Source organism: Equus quagga, chromosome 5 (genome assembly GCF_021613505.1).
Source record: "Equus quagga isolate Etosha38 chromosome 5, UCLA_HA_Equagga_1.0, whole genome shotgun sequence".
NCBI lineage: Eukaryota > Metazoa > Chordata > Mammalia > Perissodactyla > Equidae > Equus > Equus quagga.
This window is the reverse complement of record NC_060271.1, coordinates 87,876,176-87,895,049: the sequence shown is the minus strand read 5'-3', so window position 1 is coordinate 87,895,049 and position 18,874 is coordinate 87,876,176. Positions and strand designations below refer to the sequence as shown.

Below are 18,874 nucleotides of genomic sequence, written 5' to 3'. Positions count from 1 at the left end.
GATTTTCCTTGAATGTATCAAGCTTATATATTTTAAACCTTGAAAAAATGATTCTTTTTATAGCCTATAGCTATAATTATCGTTATTCGTTTAAAGGTCTAAATTTACTTTTGTCAGTGGTTGAATCCCCAGTTGCCAGTCATTTCTAATTCAAAGTGGACTATCCTGGTTCTGAAGCCAAAGATTAATTTCTTGCAACATCCAGAACATATCAAGAGTCCAGGGAGTAGGCAGTGGGCTGTAGGAGGATAAGAAAATTATATATGACCAATGTGAGAAATGGTCACGGCTATTATAAACAACGTGAACTTTATAGCAAATTCAAGAGAGAGTGAACAATCTGGACCTCAACTCTTGGCTGATCCAAGAAAACTTCTCAAAAGAAATTTTTAGGCAAACACCAATAATAAGACTGAATCAATGATTTTAACAAAGCTCAAGTTTTCCAATATTCTTTGAACACTGGAATTCTTACCATTTGCAGTTCTAGAAAAAAAGCATCTTATGCAGAATTACATTCTACTGAAATGATGGCAGTTTTGCCAAAGACCTATAAGATCAGGAGTACAGCAGCTAGACCAAATTGCTGATTCAACATGAAAATAAGGCAGTTCCAATGCTTAGGTTTTAGTCTAGTTTAATCCTCTGGAAACATGTTCCCTCAAGCTGATTTCCTGTTCCTATCCCCTTAGTTCCACCACTTTTTTGTTTTTATAGGCTGTCTACACATTTTTTCCCTTCCTCCCACCTTTCTTAAAGGGATAACACGACTTCTAAGGGTTACATTTTACAAGAATATAATTACTCAAAAACATCTGCAATAGCTTCTTGCATGGGGGTTCTTGATCTAAGGCTAATCTTCAATCTGTTACACTTAGCCAGAGGAGACGAGACAATGCTCTTTAATCGCAAGTAAAGGTAAAATGAGTCAACCCGTCACAGGAGGCATTTGTTTCTTGGGAACAGAAGGTGTATCTCAGCAGCATGTTCATTTTACACAACTGCTGCCTTTACTCCCTAGAACCTTAGAATTATTTGTAAGACAACAGGTATCAAACTTCATTTAAAAATGGTACCTAATACCTAAACACAAATAACCACTTTCATTAACAAAGGAATAATTTTGAGCCAATAAAGGGAAAATAAATGTAAACCAAGTTTATTTTGCTTTTTTAAGTAGTGTTCTTAAAGCACTACAGCTTGGTAAACAATGTAAATTAGTATAAGTCATCTCAAAAGCCAGAGTTTTGTTTTGTTTGTTTTTTAATGAGTTGTTAAAAAGATGCAGCCTATTCTAACAGGATAAATATTTTTAACCATTTCACTTCGAGTTAATGAAGGCTCACAAATGAGCAACACTCCTCATTGAGGAAAACAAAAAGCTGTTGTCGACAAGCGACAGCACACACACACAAAAACAAAAAGAACTGTGTAAAAATAACTAACTGTGTTCCCATATTTTTTGAAGTCGCTTTACAATGGGATGATATGCACATGATCTTGCTGCAAACTTGTCATACAGACTTGTAATACATGTAGTCTAGACAAACGATTCAGTCCAAGAGGTGCTAACTTCAGACAATGCAGCACTATAATCCTTTTAACAACGCAATTTGTTTTACTCATTATCTTTTCTTCTAGGCTGAAATACAGGCTAGAAAGAAAATGCTCCCTAATTAAAAACTGGTATTGTTTACAGGAAAAATTGTATAATTTTGCATTAGAATTTACAAGTATAAGTTCAAATTGAATTTGCCTCCTCCCCCATCCCAGCCACAAAATGGGCATGAAGTAAAATTTTTAAAAATGCCTTAATTTTCAACTTCATGCAAACTAAATAAAGATGACCAAAACAAAAGCTTAAACAATGGAAGGATATTTCACAGAAAATTTCTTATACAAAAAACACATAAGAAAAAGGGCCACTAGGTGACATTTTAATTTACAAATTGGCATCATTTTGGTCGACAAATATCCAGATGCTGTTTTCTTCTGCTAATAAGAGTCGCAGAGAAAAAGAAAAAAAAAAAAGAAAACAAAAAAAACCAGCTTGACTTCTGATTTTAATCACACATTTCTTCTGGAATTTCATGTGGATTAAGGATGCCAGGGACAGACATTTGAAGTTTATGTTTCTCTTCCTGAGCCTGTCGAAGAGCTGTTTCTCTTTCTTCCAGAAACAAATCAGATGTATCTTCACCTGCAAACTCCTATGAAAACAGATAATTGAAATATCAACATAATAAACTTCAATTTTGGAAAGTGACTCACCTTTGGGGAAAAAAGTGTGTAGATAAGCACCTTGCTGTTTATACAAGGGATATAATTTATCCATCAATTGGTTGAGTTTAAATTATAGTATGCTGAATATAATTCTATGTAGCTGAATTAAAAAAACCAAAGGCGCTAGTTGGGGGGGGAAGGTTACATTGTCTGATGCCATATATAAAATATACTTCAAAGCAAAGATATTAAGAAAGCTGTTTCTCTTAAGACTAATGATCAATTAAAACAATTGTCATTGTCTTAATTGTAGTGTTTTAGGTAATTTTCACCCTTCTTTGCATTCTCTCTCTACTTCAGCAATTAGTTTTTATACTTAGCTACTATATTTACAAACTATTTGTATTTTGGAGGAAAAAACCTGACTATCTTCCGTGACCCAATTCTTATTTAACAGTCACGAATAAGATAATCCACCAATTATTTATGGGTTTTATGATACTTTTGAATTTCTTTAAATCAAAATATAAGAAAAATCCCTCTTCCCATAAGTTTGAATGGAGCATTGTATGAGAACAGTAGAAACAGGCTGATATGTGCTAATTGTCATGGTTCCCTAAAATGTATTCCTCACTAACAAAATGGGCATAAAATCCCAAAAGGAACTACCAATGTGTTTCGTTCTCACATTCCACTCCTTAAAATATCTGTGGGATTCAATCAGAATATCGAAAGAGATATTTAGATCATCTAAAATGAATTATATTAGTAACAAGTTTCCAAAACATTTCAAATCTATCCTTTTCCTAGCCCTGATTTATAGTTTTTCATTCTGTAATCAGTCTCAGACTAATAAGGCTGTACATTAAAAGCACACTCATTTTGCATTACAAATAAAGTGGTTAATTTTACAACGCGACAATGAAATCATATTTAGCCTTACTATTTCCGCAACTGCAAATAAAATACATACCTTTATTTGTACTAGGAAATCCCTAAGATGTTCCTTGAAAGCGGGAATATCCTGATTTAAGCTGAAAAGCCCAGTCACGAAGAGCTTTACTTGAGCACTGCAAATCAAAACACAATGATTAAATAATCACTTTTTTTTTAACTGAAAAATTTAACTTTATTAAAAAGTATATTTACTCTTGTAGATGAGGGAATGCAGACTTAAGGAGATTAGCCACATATTCCTGAATAAACATTTGGTTGTTAACTGGATTTCCAGGATTTAATGGTGTACTTATTTTTCCTTCTTCAACCAAATTAAACATATATGCAAGTATTGACGCATGCATTGTCAAACCTGTTGATAAGAAGAACATTATTAACTCCAAGATGTAGTAACAACTGGAACACTTAACATTTTTATGGCTTTAAATTCTCACCAGCAGTATGTGAGGTGTCTGTCACAACAGAAAAGATATGCTGAAGAATATCACAAAAATAAGTTTGATAGAAACTCTGAGCTGCAGCTTCTTCTTGTGCAACGTTTTGTAAGAGTGTAAAAAGTATCTGTAAGCCTAAAATACACAGAACACCGACAAAGTTATTACAGTCTGATAACAGTCATGATAGTATTTCAGCTATTAAACTATTCTGATTCAAAGCCCATTCTCCCTTTTTGCTAATGACTAACAATTATTTGCCTAAATTATCTTGAATTAGTAATAGAGTTCAACTTGAATCAACGCCTGCTTACTTACAGACTACAATCTAAGTAATAACCATTACCACCTTTCCACCATTTCTGAAGGTATAGTTGATTCCCTCCAAATCCACTCCCAAAACAGCATAACGAAGTAGACACTTCTATTACACAAACCAATTACTATTTAAAAACAAATCAAAATCACTCCTGCTAGAAATTTCTTTTGTTTTATCTTTAGTTGACCTGTAGTGCCACAGAAGAAAAGCATTACTGGGGAAAGGAAAATCTTACTGGTGAGGATCTGGATAAGTGTTCTCCCTACCTTGAATTTTATACCCATAACTCCATCCTGCTATGGACTCACTCTGGAACAGACAAGCTGCTTTTAGGACTTACTCAGACCTACATATACAATTGATGCACTCAAACAAAACCCCGACAATAGGTGATACCTACCTGTCTACAACTATACATCTGTCTGTAAGGATCTATACAGTTTGTGGACTGGTAGGCTAATGAACAGAAGGACATCATTTTGTGTACTTACCTGTATCTGCAACATTCCTCATAGTATGTTTGAAGGCCCAAATAATGGAATCTAAAACAAGTTTAAACTGTGCAGGTGGAATGGCCAGGAATGCTGGGAAACAATGAGAATTGACAGCCTGAAGTAGTAAGAAAAAGTTTGTTCTGTGTTCAGGATATTCTTCAAAGTCCTAAAAATAAACCATGGGAACACAATAAAGTTTCAATGCCTTAATTATGTTAAATGGGAGGGAAAAGGCCAGCCCTAATTCAGTATCCGTGTTTAGAGTTGTTAGGGGACCCCATAAGATGTATGGCCTCCTGAAAGGCAAACCCTAATACAATATAATTCACCTCTTACGGAAGATGAAATTACCATTTATTACACAAATGAATTACCAAAATGGAGAAACACAAGGTCATCTTATTATAAAGAGAACTCATCAAAACCCACATAAAGAACATCACATTTTCTTTTAACTCTGAGACTATCACTAGCACTTTGAGACCACTAAAACGATTAGAAAAATTGTTTGCCACTGTATAACTTTATACACTTACATCTATATTTTTTTCCTTATTGGTTAACGTATTGTCCCATTTCTTATAAGCATATACTAAACTTTTATAAGTGAAAATGTAGACCTGCCTTTTTCTTTATTTAAACAAATTAATACCACTAAATTGTTAATGCCTAAAATGCAGCAAGTTTTCAATAAATGCTAGCTGCTATCTGAATAAAAGTTACAATCTATCAAATTTACTCCACTTGTATTAAGATTTTTTTGTAGTAAATTAAAACAAGCAAAACAAGTATCTTCCTTATCTAGAAGTTCAAATATTTAACTCAAGACTAAAAATCATGCCACACTCACAGATATCATTAATACTTTCAAGAGTTATAAGGATACACTGCAGAAATTCCCATGATATAATTGAAATGTAAATCACATACCTTATTTATCATATTCAATGTGCATTCAAAAACAGCATCAAATATTTGAGGTATTTCAGCTGTTATATGTCCTCCTAACTTGTTGACAATAATAGCCATAGTACTAAGCACTTCTGGTTCTCTAGCAGCTGGGACATTTCTCTGATAATCAATAAGAACTGCATCCAACAGAGGAGGAACAAAATTTTCAGCTACCTGTTAAAAAAAAAAAAAACACAAAAAAACTTGTAGGCACTTGCTAACTGTTATAAACCACTTGGTCAGTGCTGTCTATAAGATTTAGGTTGATCATCTGCTGAAAAGCGGAAACTCCTATGCTTTGATTATGTTTCCATACATTAGAAATTTTTACCAAAAGAAACCAAGAAATCATAATCAGTTTGGAAGGGTCATGGACACAGTATAGTTCAAATCTGTAATTACTACGGAAATTGAGTCCCAAAATCAAGTGATCTGCTCCAAGTCACTGTGGGAGGACCAGGATTTCCAAGAATACTGTGTATGTGGGGATAAGTAACCTAAAAGGAAAGAAAAGTCCTTCTAACCAAGATTATATCAGTTTCTTTAATGGATAATGCCTATAAAAACCAAGGCACTCATATTTAACCAAAAGTAGACATCCCCAATTTTTTTTAATGTAATAAATGCTAATTACTAAGTATTCCAATCAATAATAACCAGCACTTACTCTCATTAAAAAAACTGGAACTGTGCCAGAAAGACTGTGGGTTTCTATATGACTTTCAGTAAACAACATCACACTAATTTCTAACTTCGATGTTTTTAATAGGTTCTCTATTAAGATTCATACAATAAATACAACCAATGTTCCATTTAACTGGAGATTACTAGCGTTAGTAGTATCCTGATGTAGAAAACAAGTCTAGTAAGATTTGAAGGATAAGCACAAAATTATTTTTCCAAATACCTACTTGATCTTTCTTAGAATTGGTTCTCATTTCTGCCCTTGACTGAAATAATTCTTTCCCCACAAACTGGATGTGAAATGTTGTCAAAACTCTTTGAATTCACTGCCTCAAACCTCAAAATAAATCTTCGTTGTAAAATATAATACCCTCCTTGTTATTATTACCGATACGCCTGAAATTTGCCCAAGATATTATAAATTATGAACTTCACAATTCCTTCAATTCATCCTATCCATTACTTTCCAATTTTAAATACAGCTCTGATCTCATAACCCACATGTTCAAAACCTTTTAACATTTAAGTTTGATAACCTTGAGAATTCCACAATTGCTTTCTGAACAAGTTTCTTGAAAAAGACTTCCTCATCAAAAGAACAATATTCAAATTTCAAAATAATGAAAGTAAATAGCATACAGGTAAACCACTATTTCCACACAGCAGTGATAAAACAATAGGATTTCTTGTAATGTTCCAAGGATCAAGAGAATGAAAAGGTATAACAATAAAAACAATTCACATTTTTCCAAGTTGAGGCATACAGAGCTCGTTTAGTTCCTGAAAACCATTTTCTTTTCTGAAAATGATTAAGACTAAAAGGAATACGAGAATAAGAGTGACTTTCAAACCGTCAACTGGGAAAGCACATACTCTCACTGAAGAGGCAAACTAATGACAGCTTTGTAAACTGCTCTGCAAATCATGAGGAACACAAAAGTTCCATCTGAACTGTAAGGATCCGTGGAAAAATAAAAATGATCCAATCTTCTCAGCGGTCTTTTTACATATTGCCACCACCTCCCACTAACAGCAATTTCTTTGGAAGATGGTATATAACTGATAGTATTTTAAGGTACTCAAGGACTCCAATAAATAGAATGCTATAAAATAATACCAAAGGTAGACATCTAAGTTACCTTTAAATTGGCTAAATGCATATAGAGATATACTATATTCCAGAGAATACAGCATCAACTCAAAAAACAAAAAGCACAACATCTCACTTACCATCTGTGGATCATTGGACCGGCTCACCCAACCAGATATTAACTTTAAAGTTTCCCTTTTTACTGTTCGCATACTTCTAATCAATGGTTGCTTTGTAACCATCTCACCTAAAAAATACAATCAAGTGGAATCCAACTTCACAACTAAAATTCTACATTGGTAGCTACATGTGCTTCAAAGCCTATTAGTTGTCATTTACCATTAAAAAACTTAAAGACAAGGGTACACAGACGAATTTATTGGGAAAATAAACTAAGACTAATTTTATAAGGGAAGAGGCATGCAACTGGTCAAAAAAAATTGTCTAGGGTCATCTGGGAAGTGAGGGGGTTAATTTAGTACTGTGAGAAATACTGAATGCTTATACCAAGGCAGCCAATGAAGAAGTGATTTGTTATACAGCATTCCATTAAGAATTCAGAATCACTTACCATTAGCTTGGATAGCTGCAGAAATATTTTCACTGAGGCACTTGTATACATTAAGCATATCTAAATAAATTCTCCCAAGTTGAATTACAAAGGGGTGTCCAACAGCTTTGCAGGCTCTCACATTTGTTTTCAATATGCTACCAAGCTGCTTGACTGTTTCAGGATCTTTAAGTATATCCACATTCTGTGAAGGATAAAAACAAATTCCATTTATCACATGAGAATTATCCCTGTAATTATTAAAACAAAACAACACTAGCCACCTTACTGCACACCACATTTATAATCCTAAATGGTAAAACAAACACGGAAGTCTTTCTTAATTGTACCTACAACTAAGAATAGAGTGAAATATTCCCAATTTACCATCAAACAAATACACTACAATTTTTTTTTAAATGTGCAAAAAACACATAAAAGCAATTATGGATCAGCTATACATGTCAAAGGTACTGAATTTGATATTTTTGTAAATAACATTGCCCTCTTAAATTCCATTAAAACTTTTATAAAAAGTAGTAAAACTTACTTTGGTTGCCTGCTGGATTATGCTATCCCAAACTTGATTAGGGAGTAGCATGTATTTTTCTATCAAATGTTCTTGTACTGTTTGGTCTGTCTGTGCACCAATCATGTACCCCACAGCTTCATAAAACGTATGGACCTATATTAAAAGGCAGACATTTTACTTTTATGTACTATAATAAGAAAAACCACAAACAATTTACGTAACTACTGAAACTAATCTTAATAAATGTCAGAAATAATTTATATTAGGTAGGAAAACAGCCTAACCAACTTCTGCTTCAATTTCTGCTTCGCTATGAAAACTTAACCAGAGGCACTTGAACTAAATCCAATAGTGGCATTCTTTCTATTCCCATTAATGAATTCTAATTAAAACAGTAGTTACATTTTCTAAGAAAAATATGCTTAGTGCTCCACATACCTGTTGAGGCTGCAGATCACAAATTATAGTGTTAATGTTGTTCAAAATCTCATCAATAAATGGCATGACTTCTCCAACCTGAACCTGAACAAAATGCCTGCGGCATTTCTGAGCTATTTTAATGAAAGTATCACAAGCCATGTCCTGGACTCCATCATGGGTCTCTAACAAAACAAAACATTTATCAAAAAATTTTCAAGAGAAATTTTGTCTTTCGTTCAACAAAAATAACAAAACATATTAAATAAAGATAAAATACCATGCATGAATTCAAATAGCTTGTTAACTACAGTCTTCAAAAATTTCCAGTGAGCTCTTAAAAATCTTGGATATTGACCTACTATGTACATGATATTTGACGCAATAATAGCTTTATTATCTTTGCCTCTTTTCTGTTCACATAATCCTAATAGATCCTGTAAAATAAGACAAATTTCAGTTACTTATAATAAAATATACTTATCTAACAGTTCTAGTTCATACATATCACTTGCATACCTTTATAACAGTAACAAGAAATCGTTTTTCATCCTCTTCATGCATTGCTCCACTAATGGAGCCTATTGCCCAACACAACGTATTCAAATTTTTCCATGACCATTCTGTACCATTCACTTGATTGTGAAGCTTCTCAGTCATTATTCTTTCTGTATCTACATAATCCAGATGAGTAAGATAAACTACAAAGGAAAGAAAAAAATTCCAAATGTTTCAAATGTGAAACTTGATGAGCAAAATGATTTTTACTAAGGAATAATAGCACATTAGTAAAAGATGGGTATTAACATTTAGAAACTAAATGTACCACATTTCATAAAAAAATATGTCCACCTCAGAAAAGAATTACAAAGATAAAGGATTAAATTCATAGTATTTATTAACTTACCTAATGTTTCTCTCATATTCTTATACAAATTTATGGAATCTGTATCCTTCATGAATTCTCTTACAACTTCTCCCTGATCATTTTCTACAACCAATACTTCCTCTGGTTTAGCCATACGACTAACCATCAATAAACGGACCTATTCAATAAGAAAAATCTATTAGATCTTTGAAATCAGCCGCAGCAAATGTAGCAAAAAAAAAAAAGAGAGATGCACTTAACACCAACATATCAAACAAAATTATTCACACAATATAAAATATATTTAAAATGTAATTCTACAACAATGGTTTTCAAACTTTATCAGGAATAAGAAATCAACTCAAGTTTCCTGTGTCTCATGTGCAGACTGATGAGTGGCCTCTTAATTTGCATTTCTAATGAACTCACAGGTGGTGCTGGTGCTGCTTGCAGAAGGACCACACTTCTCAGAGCCATAAATTCTCATACCAACCCATGCTCTAGTATTCAACATGCATGGAGAAGTTGCTGGATTCTCTTTTTGCAGCTTACTTATTTACATAGTTTAGCCAAAAATTAAAAGCCAGTATTTGCCTTTACTTCTCAAAATCACAGTAAGCAACGGGAAGAGCACTCAACCACCCACTTTATTGTTACCTTGGATAACACAGGCAAATACAGCTGTCTCCTGGGAGGAACATCAAAATGTTGACTTCCAGATAGCAATGGAGACGCAGATGTAGAGAATGGGCTCTCTCTATACAGTTCAGCTGCCAAATGATTCCAGTACTCAAGACAAATCTTAAAGATTTCTGTTTCCTCCACTTCTGATACCAACAGCATATAATGAAGGGCCTACACAGAAGACCCAAAACTATTAAAATAATCCCTTAGGTATTATTAACCAACGTCAAACTGCTTTCCACTTCTTATGTTAACAGGAGATAAAAGTTCATGTTTTACTTTGCTCAACTGTGAGGTTTCATTATCCATCCAAAGGACTGCAGAAATTCTATAGAGCAAATTGTGCTTTCTTCTGACATGTCCTAGAACACTTCAAAAACCTTACATACTTGTTGGGTTCAACACATCTGTTAATTAATTCTCTGACAAAGGTACCAACATTAAAAAACATTTGGTATACTAACAGCAAAAAGGTGGAAACAGTCCAAAAGTACACCAACTGATGCATAGACACACAAAATGTGATATATCCATACAATGGAATATTATTCAACCATAAAAGGCAATGAAGTACTGGTACATGCTGTAACATGGCGAACCTTCGAAAACACACTAAGTCAAAGGAGCCAATACAGAAGACCATATATTATGATTCCACTGACATGAAAGGTTCAGAAAAGGTAAGTCCAGAGACAGAGAACAAATTAGTGGTTGCTGGGGGCTGGGGGGTGGGGGGTGGGGGGTGGGGGTTGGAATGAAGGAGCAACTGTTTCAATGGGTACCATCATTCTTTATGGGTGATGAAAATGTTTTGGGATAGATAAGATGATGGCTGACAATACTGTGAATGTACTAAATGCCACTCAATTCTATACTTTAAAATGGATAGTTTTATATTATGTGAATTACACCTCAATTTTAAAATAAGGTCTTCAGACTTTTCATCTTAGAAATGAAATGTCTCCCTTTAGGAATTTAATTTTGATTATAAATTATTTATCTGGCATTATGTAGAACACAAAATCAAAAACCCTATAATTCAGAATTGACAACATATATCTATAATGCACAAACAAGTATTAGGTAAGAAGTTATGTCAAAAGGTACATACATTTTACAACAAAGGGCTAAGAGTTTTTATTACGTAGAGAACAATTTCAGATGCCAAAGGCTTCAAAAAGCCTACCTCCATGAGTGTTTCCCTGAGATTTAATCTTTTTTCTATAAGTTGACCATGTTCCTTAAGAAAGGTACAGAGAAACAAACTGAGATTTTGAATAAAGTTTTGTTCATCATCTTTTCCATTTGAGTATGCAAGTCGAATATTGGTATTTAAAGGAAGCATCTGCAAGTTTAAATATGAACCATTAGCCTGCATTTTATAACCAACAACAAAAGACACTACATTTGATTCCATCACTCTTTTACTAACATTAAAACATACAGAGTTAAACAGCTAACTCTTCACTAGAGCTCCCTGGGGTCTGTTATACCTGTTTCTCTGTCTCTGTGTCCTAGCTTTTGACTTTTTTTTACATGTTGCAAGTAGTAAGATTTCCTAAAAGATTATTCTCTGAATTTCCCCCTGTATCAGGCAATTCCCTCCTTAGCGTTATTTAAAATGTAAAAATACTCAATTAATTCATTCAGATCAGATACATATACAGGTAATGTACTATTATGATTAACCTCTACATTAATTTCATATATACCTAAATCAAAGTAGGAATAGACAATCCCTTCATTTCAGAGACATACGGTCAAAAGCAGCATTGATATTAAACCCTAGGTTTCAATCTTCTAAATTTTGTAGTAATAAATTACAATATTCCCAGAACCTATTTCAAGGGAATTTTCATAAAAATTTCTAAAATACTTTAGTTTTTATATAATGAACATACAATCACATTATAGCTCATCTATTATGATAAGTTGTGCTGAAATGGTTCAAGTCAAACCCAACTTTTTCTAAGGCACTAAAACTGTTCAGTCAGTTTTTAAGAGTACTGTATTACCTGTTTTAGCTGCATCATTGTCAGGGTAAATAGCGTTACAAATTGTTCCTCATATTGGCTTACACTCACACCAGCAATCTCAGTGAGGCACTTCAGAGAGACATTTCGAAACATTGGAACATTCAGGAACTATTTTAATAAAAAAAGGAAGCTATAAAATTAGATGGCCTAACAAACTTTACTTAAAATTAACAATTAGAAAAAACAAAGGATTTAAGAATCAGGAACATAGAGAAAAAAAGATAAATGGGTGATCCGTATTGTTGCACACATATATTTTAAGGAAATTTTATCATCTACCCAAAAGACAGTAAACGCTTTAGAAGCAAATTTTGCTTTCTTTTGATGTGTCCTCAGAAAGCTAAAAAACACAAACTTGCTTAGTAACTTCCCTAGGACCTATTATATGGCTTTTAAGGACATAACGTTTTCTGTGTAATCTAAAGAAGATCTTGGGGCTGGCCTGGTGGCGCAGCGGTTAAGTGCACACATTCCGCTTTGGCGGCCCGGGGTTCGCCAGTTCGGATCCTGGGTGCCATCAACGGCACCGCTTGGACAAGCCATGCTGTGGTAGGTGTCCCACATATAAAGTAGAGGAAGATGGGCAGCAGATGTTAGCTCAGGGCTAATCTTCCTCAAAAATAAATAAATAAATACAAAGAAAAACAAAAAGGACCCAAGATTTATAATTGCTTAGGATTTTAGGAGATGGGCAACACACCCACAATCAATGAAAAATGTGGGAAAACTGGCTTTTTCATATTCTATGTTGAGAAGGTATAAAAATGGCATACCATTTCTGGACAGCAATTGGTAAGCATCAAATGCCTTAAAAAATGGACATACCTATTGACCTGATACTTACATGTATAAAAATTTATGCAAAGTAAATATATGGACAAGCGCATAATTGTCCTTCCTATGTTTAAGAATGTTTCCTGCAGAATTGTTGACAACAGCAAACAATTTTATGTAAATTGTCTAGCAATAAACAAAATGATGGCTCTAATACTTTAAATTAATGTATTAGAACAGAATATTACCTTATCAAGCCCTGAACTACAAAGCCTCAAATCTAAGTCACAATGGTCTGCTTTTACAAGGTCTTGATCAAGCACACAATTTATTCATTATATCTGCCAAGAAAACACCTGGAAAGATAATGCAACCAACTGGTAACAGGTTATTTTTGGATGAACAATTATAAGACTTTATATAGGCAGTACCTGATAGTGCTTTAAAATTATCAGGAAAAAAATACAGACTTTCCATTTTGTAGAAACATGTCCTCGCTCACCTCATTGTGACCTATACAAACTAAACTCAAATCAAATCTGTTCAACAGTTGTTCACACCCAATTCTTGAGATTCCATGTGGGTAAAGTGGTACAATCATTAAGATTTGGACACTATGTCAAAGAATGACTACTTGAAACAATGGAAAAGTTCTCCTGAGTAGTTTCCTCATCTTAGAAACAAGGTTGGTTATGGCTATGAATACAGAATGGTTTTTCTATAATGAAAGAGCATTACAAGTTGCAAGAATATATACAACTATCCAGTGATAAATATAACTGAAATGTATTCACTATACCTTATAAATTAATGTGCTGATTAACTTGGTCTCAAAAATATATCCCAGTGGAATCCAGTTAAGAAATCTAAGCAATGTTTCCAAAGTTGCATGTACAAGTGGAGCATTTTGGGAATTTTCCTGCAACAAAAACATACCTATAAGTAATTAACTTCCTACAATTAATTATCTGAAAAAATAAAATTAAAAGCACTTACCATCACAAACTGACACAGCTGAAAAATTTGTGAGAACTCATTGCACATGCTAAAAAAAAAAAGGTGATCAGTTTAGAAGACACGTAGATATGTATTTACATACGAACAAAAATTACTAAAAAAGTCAACCATCAGGTCATTAAAAACTTGAGTTACTTGTATTCAAACACAAATATCAATAACTTCATCAAAAGCTACAAATTTTACTGTGTACTATCACTCTTTAAAAATTTACCCATAAAGACTGCCATAAAGAACACACCATTTCTTTTCTTGGAGGTTTGGTTTTTTGTCATCCTTTCTCTATTTGAATAATTTCAACCAATCTAATATTTTTAATCAAGATAGTTGAAATAAAACTCTCCAAAATAAGAAGTGGCGTTAGATATACCCCAAATCCTACAATGTGCTTATAGCACACCAAACCAGAAGGAAAATTATAAATTCTGAAGCTAGTTTGAACACATAAAGATATAAAGGTAAAATATTGCTGTGCCCTAATGACTAGAACCAATTTTTATTAGTAAGTGGAAGAAAACAAAGTCTGGCATGTTCTTAGTGTTAACTATACGGGTACTGACAAGATGTAGGACTTGAGGACTTATAAGAATTCAGTTGACACTTGGACATAACTCATTTCCTTGGAACCTATAATTAAGTAGTCTCCATATAAAACAGATCTCAACGAGGTTTCTGGGAACTCTCAATCTATATTCCTTGCATGTGATATATACGAAGTTATCTTGCTGTGACAACGGAAGCATGACATCTTATCTTTAGTACTGGATACTTTTCAAGCCTCCAGATTTGAATATTAGGGCTCACTTTAGGACTACTTAAATTTGTACTCAAAAACAATCAAAAGTTAATTTAAGCTATTAACAATCAGTTCCTTAAAAATTTACAATCTACCCCTAAATTCCTTGAAATCATTTGGGAAATTACTTAAAAATTCTAAAACAAAACAATTACTTGCCTGTCTTTTAAATGCTTAGCTTTCACTTGGGTTATCTGTCCACTAGAGAAATCAAATACTTCTTCACTCAAGAGCTTAAGAATCACCATATTATTCTGACAGAGACTTTCACTGGTCCTACTTGCTCCAACAATGTCACTGATAAAAGTTGGCCAGTGTTTTGGCCATTCTTGTTTCAGTATCTAAAAGAAGACAGAAAATGTTAAGTTCATTTCACTTGTCAATGGCAAATAAAACAAACTTCAAAGAAATTGCGTGATACTAAAAGCAGGAGCAAATATCAACCACTTTTCATTTTCTCCCCCTTGATTAAGACAGGAAATGTGCTACCCTCTAAAGAATACACTGGGTATAAAAGCACAACACAGATCAAGTCCTCTGTCTCAAATGCCCCACGACTCCTCTCAATGATCAAAATTGGTCTCACCTGGCTCTAATGTGTATGCGTATCAACACTGCCAGATAAATATGTGCAAATTATCCTCAAAGACTGAAAGATCTAACTCTAACGGATGGCCAAGGAAAGACATTTTCTTTGGCTGGAATCTGGGCCTTGATATATAGTAGGATTTAGACATATAAATTTGCAATGAGGTATTACAACTGGGGATGGAATCATCTTTGACCAAAAGCCCAATGGTCTATATTAAATTTTAAAGACTGTACAGGCATACCTCATTTTAGTTTGCTTCACTTTACTGCACTCTGCAGATACTGTAATGTTTACAAGACCCTCCATCAGCAAAAAGATTACCACTCACTAAAGGCTCAGAGGATGGTTAGCATTTCTCAGCAATAAAGTATTTTTTAAATTAAGGTAGGTACATTGTTTCTTTAGACATAATACTACTGCACACTTAATAGACTACAGCACAAACATAACTTTTATATGCACCGGAAAACCAAAAAATGCCTGTGACTCGCTTTACTGCTCTATTAATTTTATTGTGGTGGGCTGTAACCAAATCGACAATATCCCTGAGGTACTATTTATTTCGTATATATGCTACGGATTTCCCAACCAGATATTCTGTAATTGTACCTGTTGGTAAGAGGTACTAACTTCTTGTACTCCTTGCCTCTCCCCATTCAAAGAGAGACACGCTAAAAATAAAAAGTCCTCGGTATAAAATGCAGGGTAACTTAGTGAAAATCCAAATGTTTCAGAAAACTAAGTGTTTCCAAAACTTACTAAATGGAAAAGTAATTTTTCTCCTCATATACCAATTATTGTTTTCAGGAAAATTTTTTAATGTATTACACAAAATAGGTAAATATAAAATTTCTCAAGTTAGACTACCTAGAAAGCTTGAAAAGCAGACTAAGTATAGAGATCAACTAAAGGGATGTTGAATTCAAAGGAAATGATTTACCAATTAAGATTGAGATAGATTACATGGAAAGCAAACACGCAGAGTACCAGGCAAATGAGCTTTATTTGGGGGGAGAGGGATAATGAGGAGGACTGTCCCTGAGCTAACATCTGTGCCAATCTTCCTCCACTTTTTGTATACAGGCCGCCACCAGAGAATAGATTGATGAGTGGTGTGTGGGCCTGTGCCTGGGATCCAAACCTGTGAACCCGAGATCGCCGAAATGGAGCACAAGAACTTAACCACACCACTGGGCCAGCCCCTCAAATGAAATTTTTAATGAGTTCAATTCATATCAGAGCCACAGAAGTGATGTGTTCACCGAAACTGATGTTTCCTTCCACAGCAAATTAACTTCAAATGCTAGAAGTAGGTAAGCTATTATAGTTATTGTAGAGACGACCACCACCACTTCTGCAAGATGTTACTCTAGTTATTCAATAAAGTAGGTCTGAATATTTTGGTCAAGTAATCAGTCTAACTGAAGCATTTTCTTCTGAGGAAAACCGAATCCAGTAAAAGCTTACCTGAACAAGAATCATATTTAACTTCCCGATATACACCTTTTCCTTCTAAGAAAACAAAAAAGTTTAGATTAAACAAGGGCCTAAAACAGGTCTAATAACTAAGAATATAAACAGAGGTAAGCCCCAAGAGAAAAACGATTGCAGATCTGTTGTAAATGTCTGTGTATATGTGTTCTATGTCTGTGAAAGAAGTAGGTTTAACTTGAAGATTCAATATTTAAATGACTTTCTATGCTCACAATAATCTTCCAAAGAACTCTTACCTCTACACAAGTGGGGTCAGATGACGTCTTGATAATGAGGCCAACAACGTATTTTTTTATTCCTATTAAAAAAAATTAACACTTTTATAGCATGCTCATAAATCTTCAGCATCAAAAAAACTGGGAGAGGGAAAGGGCAGAGTAAAGTCAGATAACACACCCCAAACCCATCACCAGCCTTTGTGAAAAATGCAACCATTTTAGTGTACTATTACTTTACATTTTTAATTTTTTGTTAACCTTTACAAAACATAGGTTTGAACAATTACAAATTATATTTTCTAAGATATTCTAGTGCTATACCAGTCAAGCATATCAATCTGCAATTTTTAAATTAAAAAATACCACAAGAGACTAACATTTAAATGAACACACACAACTTATTTTTATTGGTTAAAACGACAAAAACTCTGAAGATGTAACTTTATAAGCATTATAAATAAGAAATTTATGTATAGTATTTATAAATCAAGGTGTGATGTTATTACCCTTTTCAAATTTACTTTAATTCTAACATTCAGTTAATCCTGGAAATACAATTTTAACTTCTTTCCCACTACAGTGTAGGAAAAATAGAGTTAAGGAGAAATTTGTTGTTTTTAATGTTCTTTATTTAAGGACACCTTAATAGTACAACCTATTCTTTGAACAGTTAAAATTTCACGTCTTTGATTTTAACTCGCATCATTAAGAATTTACTGAGCATCTACTACAGGTCCCCTCAAATTTTAAAATAACGTGGTGCACCTATATTAACACACTCAAAAGGTCTGAAGCAAGATCCCCTAACCAAATTTTTTCCCACTACAGAAAATAATAAAGACTATTCTCACATTTGTTTTTCAGCTTTGCCGCCAAATCATTTATGAAGATTTTTCAATTTGCGGAGATACATGAATTTTTGGAAATACAAGTAAGAGTTTGCAGAACATGTGTTCCAAGTCATCTAATAAATCTGGAGCCCCGGACTCAAACTTTCACTGAGAAGGGATTTACTAAGAAATTTATCGATAAGAATTAGCAGCAAATATAGTAAACAAATGCACAGATATAGAGAACAAGATTATCGGTTATCAGGTGGGAAGGGAGTGGGGGTGGGGCGAAAGGGGTGAAGGGGCACATGCGTTCAGTGGCAAACGGCAATTAGGGTTTTGGTGTTGAACATGATGCAGTCTACACATAAGTCAAATGATGTACACCTGAAATTTATATATTATAAACCAATGTTACCTTAACAAAAATATTAACAATTCTCTAATATCACCTCATATCCAGACAATATAAAAATTTTCCCAATTGCACTCCCCGCGCTAAAACTGCCAGGTACCAAAAATTTCTTAACTGACTGCTACATATGAACACATGCAATCTAATGAAAACTATGTCATTTACATTTTTAAGTAAGTTCTACATTAGGCAAAGATCACAATTACAGACAAGATCCACCAATGCTAAACAAACAAATGCATTGCTAAAACAAATGGGACAACCTTTGAAAAAAAGGGGCTATCTGCAGTCTCAGATTATCTCCCCAAGATATCTATCACTTTCAAAGTGAAAAATAGTACTTTTGTAAATAGAAAACCAGCAGGCACCACCATATGCAACAGACAGAGGTTGGTAAGTGAATAATTAAACATACCGACATCACGTACCCCTGGTTTGGTGGACTGAGAACACATCACTTGTGTGGTGTTCTTGTCAAAAATCAGTCTAATCATGAGAA

General features: G+C 33.8%; 1 protein-coding gene across 4 annotated transcripts in view; it reads right to left on the bottom strand.

The window, feature by feature from the left end:
• Positions 1-1,143: 1,143 nt before the first annotated feature.
• XPO1 (exportin 1) overlaps positions 1,144-18,874 on the bottom strand; it is a 41,550-nt gene continuing 23,819 nt past the window's right edge. For all 4 annotated transcript variants that reach the window (XM_046660616.1, XM_046660614.1, XM_046660615.1 and 1 more), the window contains 21 exons: positions 17,149-17,210; positions 16,886-16,930; positions 14,986-15,167; positions 14,010-14,058; positions 13,813-13,932; positions 12,219-12,347; positions 11,390-11,548; positions 10,177-10,374; positions 9,559-9,697; positions 9,171-9,352; positions 8,932-9,088; positions 8,673-8,836; positions 8,253-8,387; positions 7,724-7,907; positions 7,293-7,399; positions 5,358-5,552; positions 4,425-4,593; positions 3,615-3,749; positions 3,373-3,532; positions 3,197-3,293; positions 1,144-2,210 (listed from right to left, as the gene is read on the bottom strand). In XM_046660616.1, coding sequence (XP_046516572.1) covers positions 2,064-2,210; positions 3,197-3,293; positions 3,373-3,532; positions 3,615-3,749; positions 4,425-4,593; positions 5,358-5,552; positions 7,293-7,399; positions 7,724-7,907; positions 8,253-8,387; positions 8,673-8,836; positions 8,932-9,088; positions 9,171-9,352; positions 9,559-9,697; positions 10,177-10,374; positions 11,390-11,548; positions 12,219-12,347; positions 13,813-13,932; positions 14,010-14,058; positions 14,986-15,167; positions 16,886-16,930; positions 17,149-17,210 — 2,915 coding nt within the window. In that variant the 3' untranslated portion in view covers positions 1,144-2,063. The remainder of the gene's footprint in view (positions 2,211-3,196; positions 3,294-3,372; positions 3,533-3,614; positions 3,750-4,424; positions 4,594-5,357; positions 5,553-7,292; positions 7,400-7,723; positions 7,908-8,252; positions 8,388-8,672; positions 8,837-8,931; positions 9,089-9,170; positions 9,353-9,558; positions 9,698-10,176; positions 10,375-11,389; positions 11,549-12,218; positions 12,348-13,812; positions 13,933-14,009; positions 14,059-14,985; positions 15,168-16,885; positions 16,931-17,148; positions 17,211-18,874) is intronic.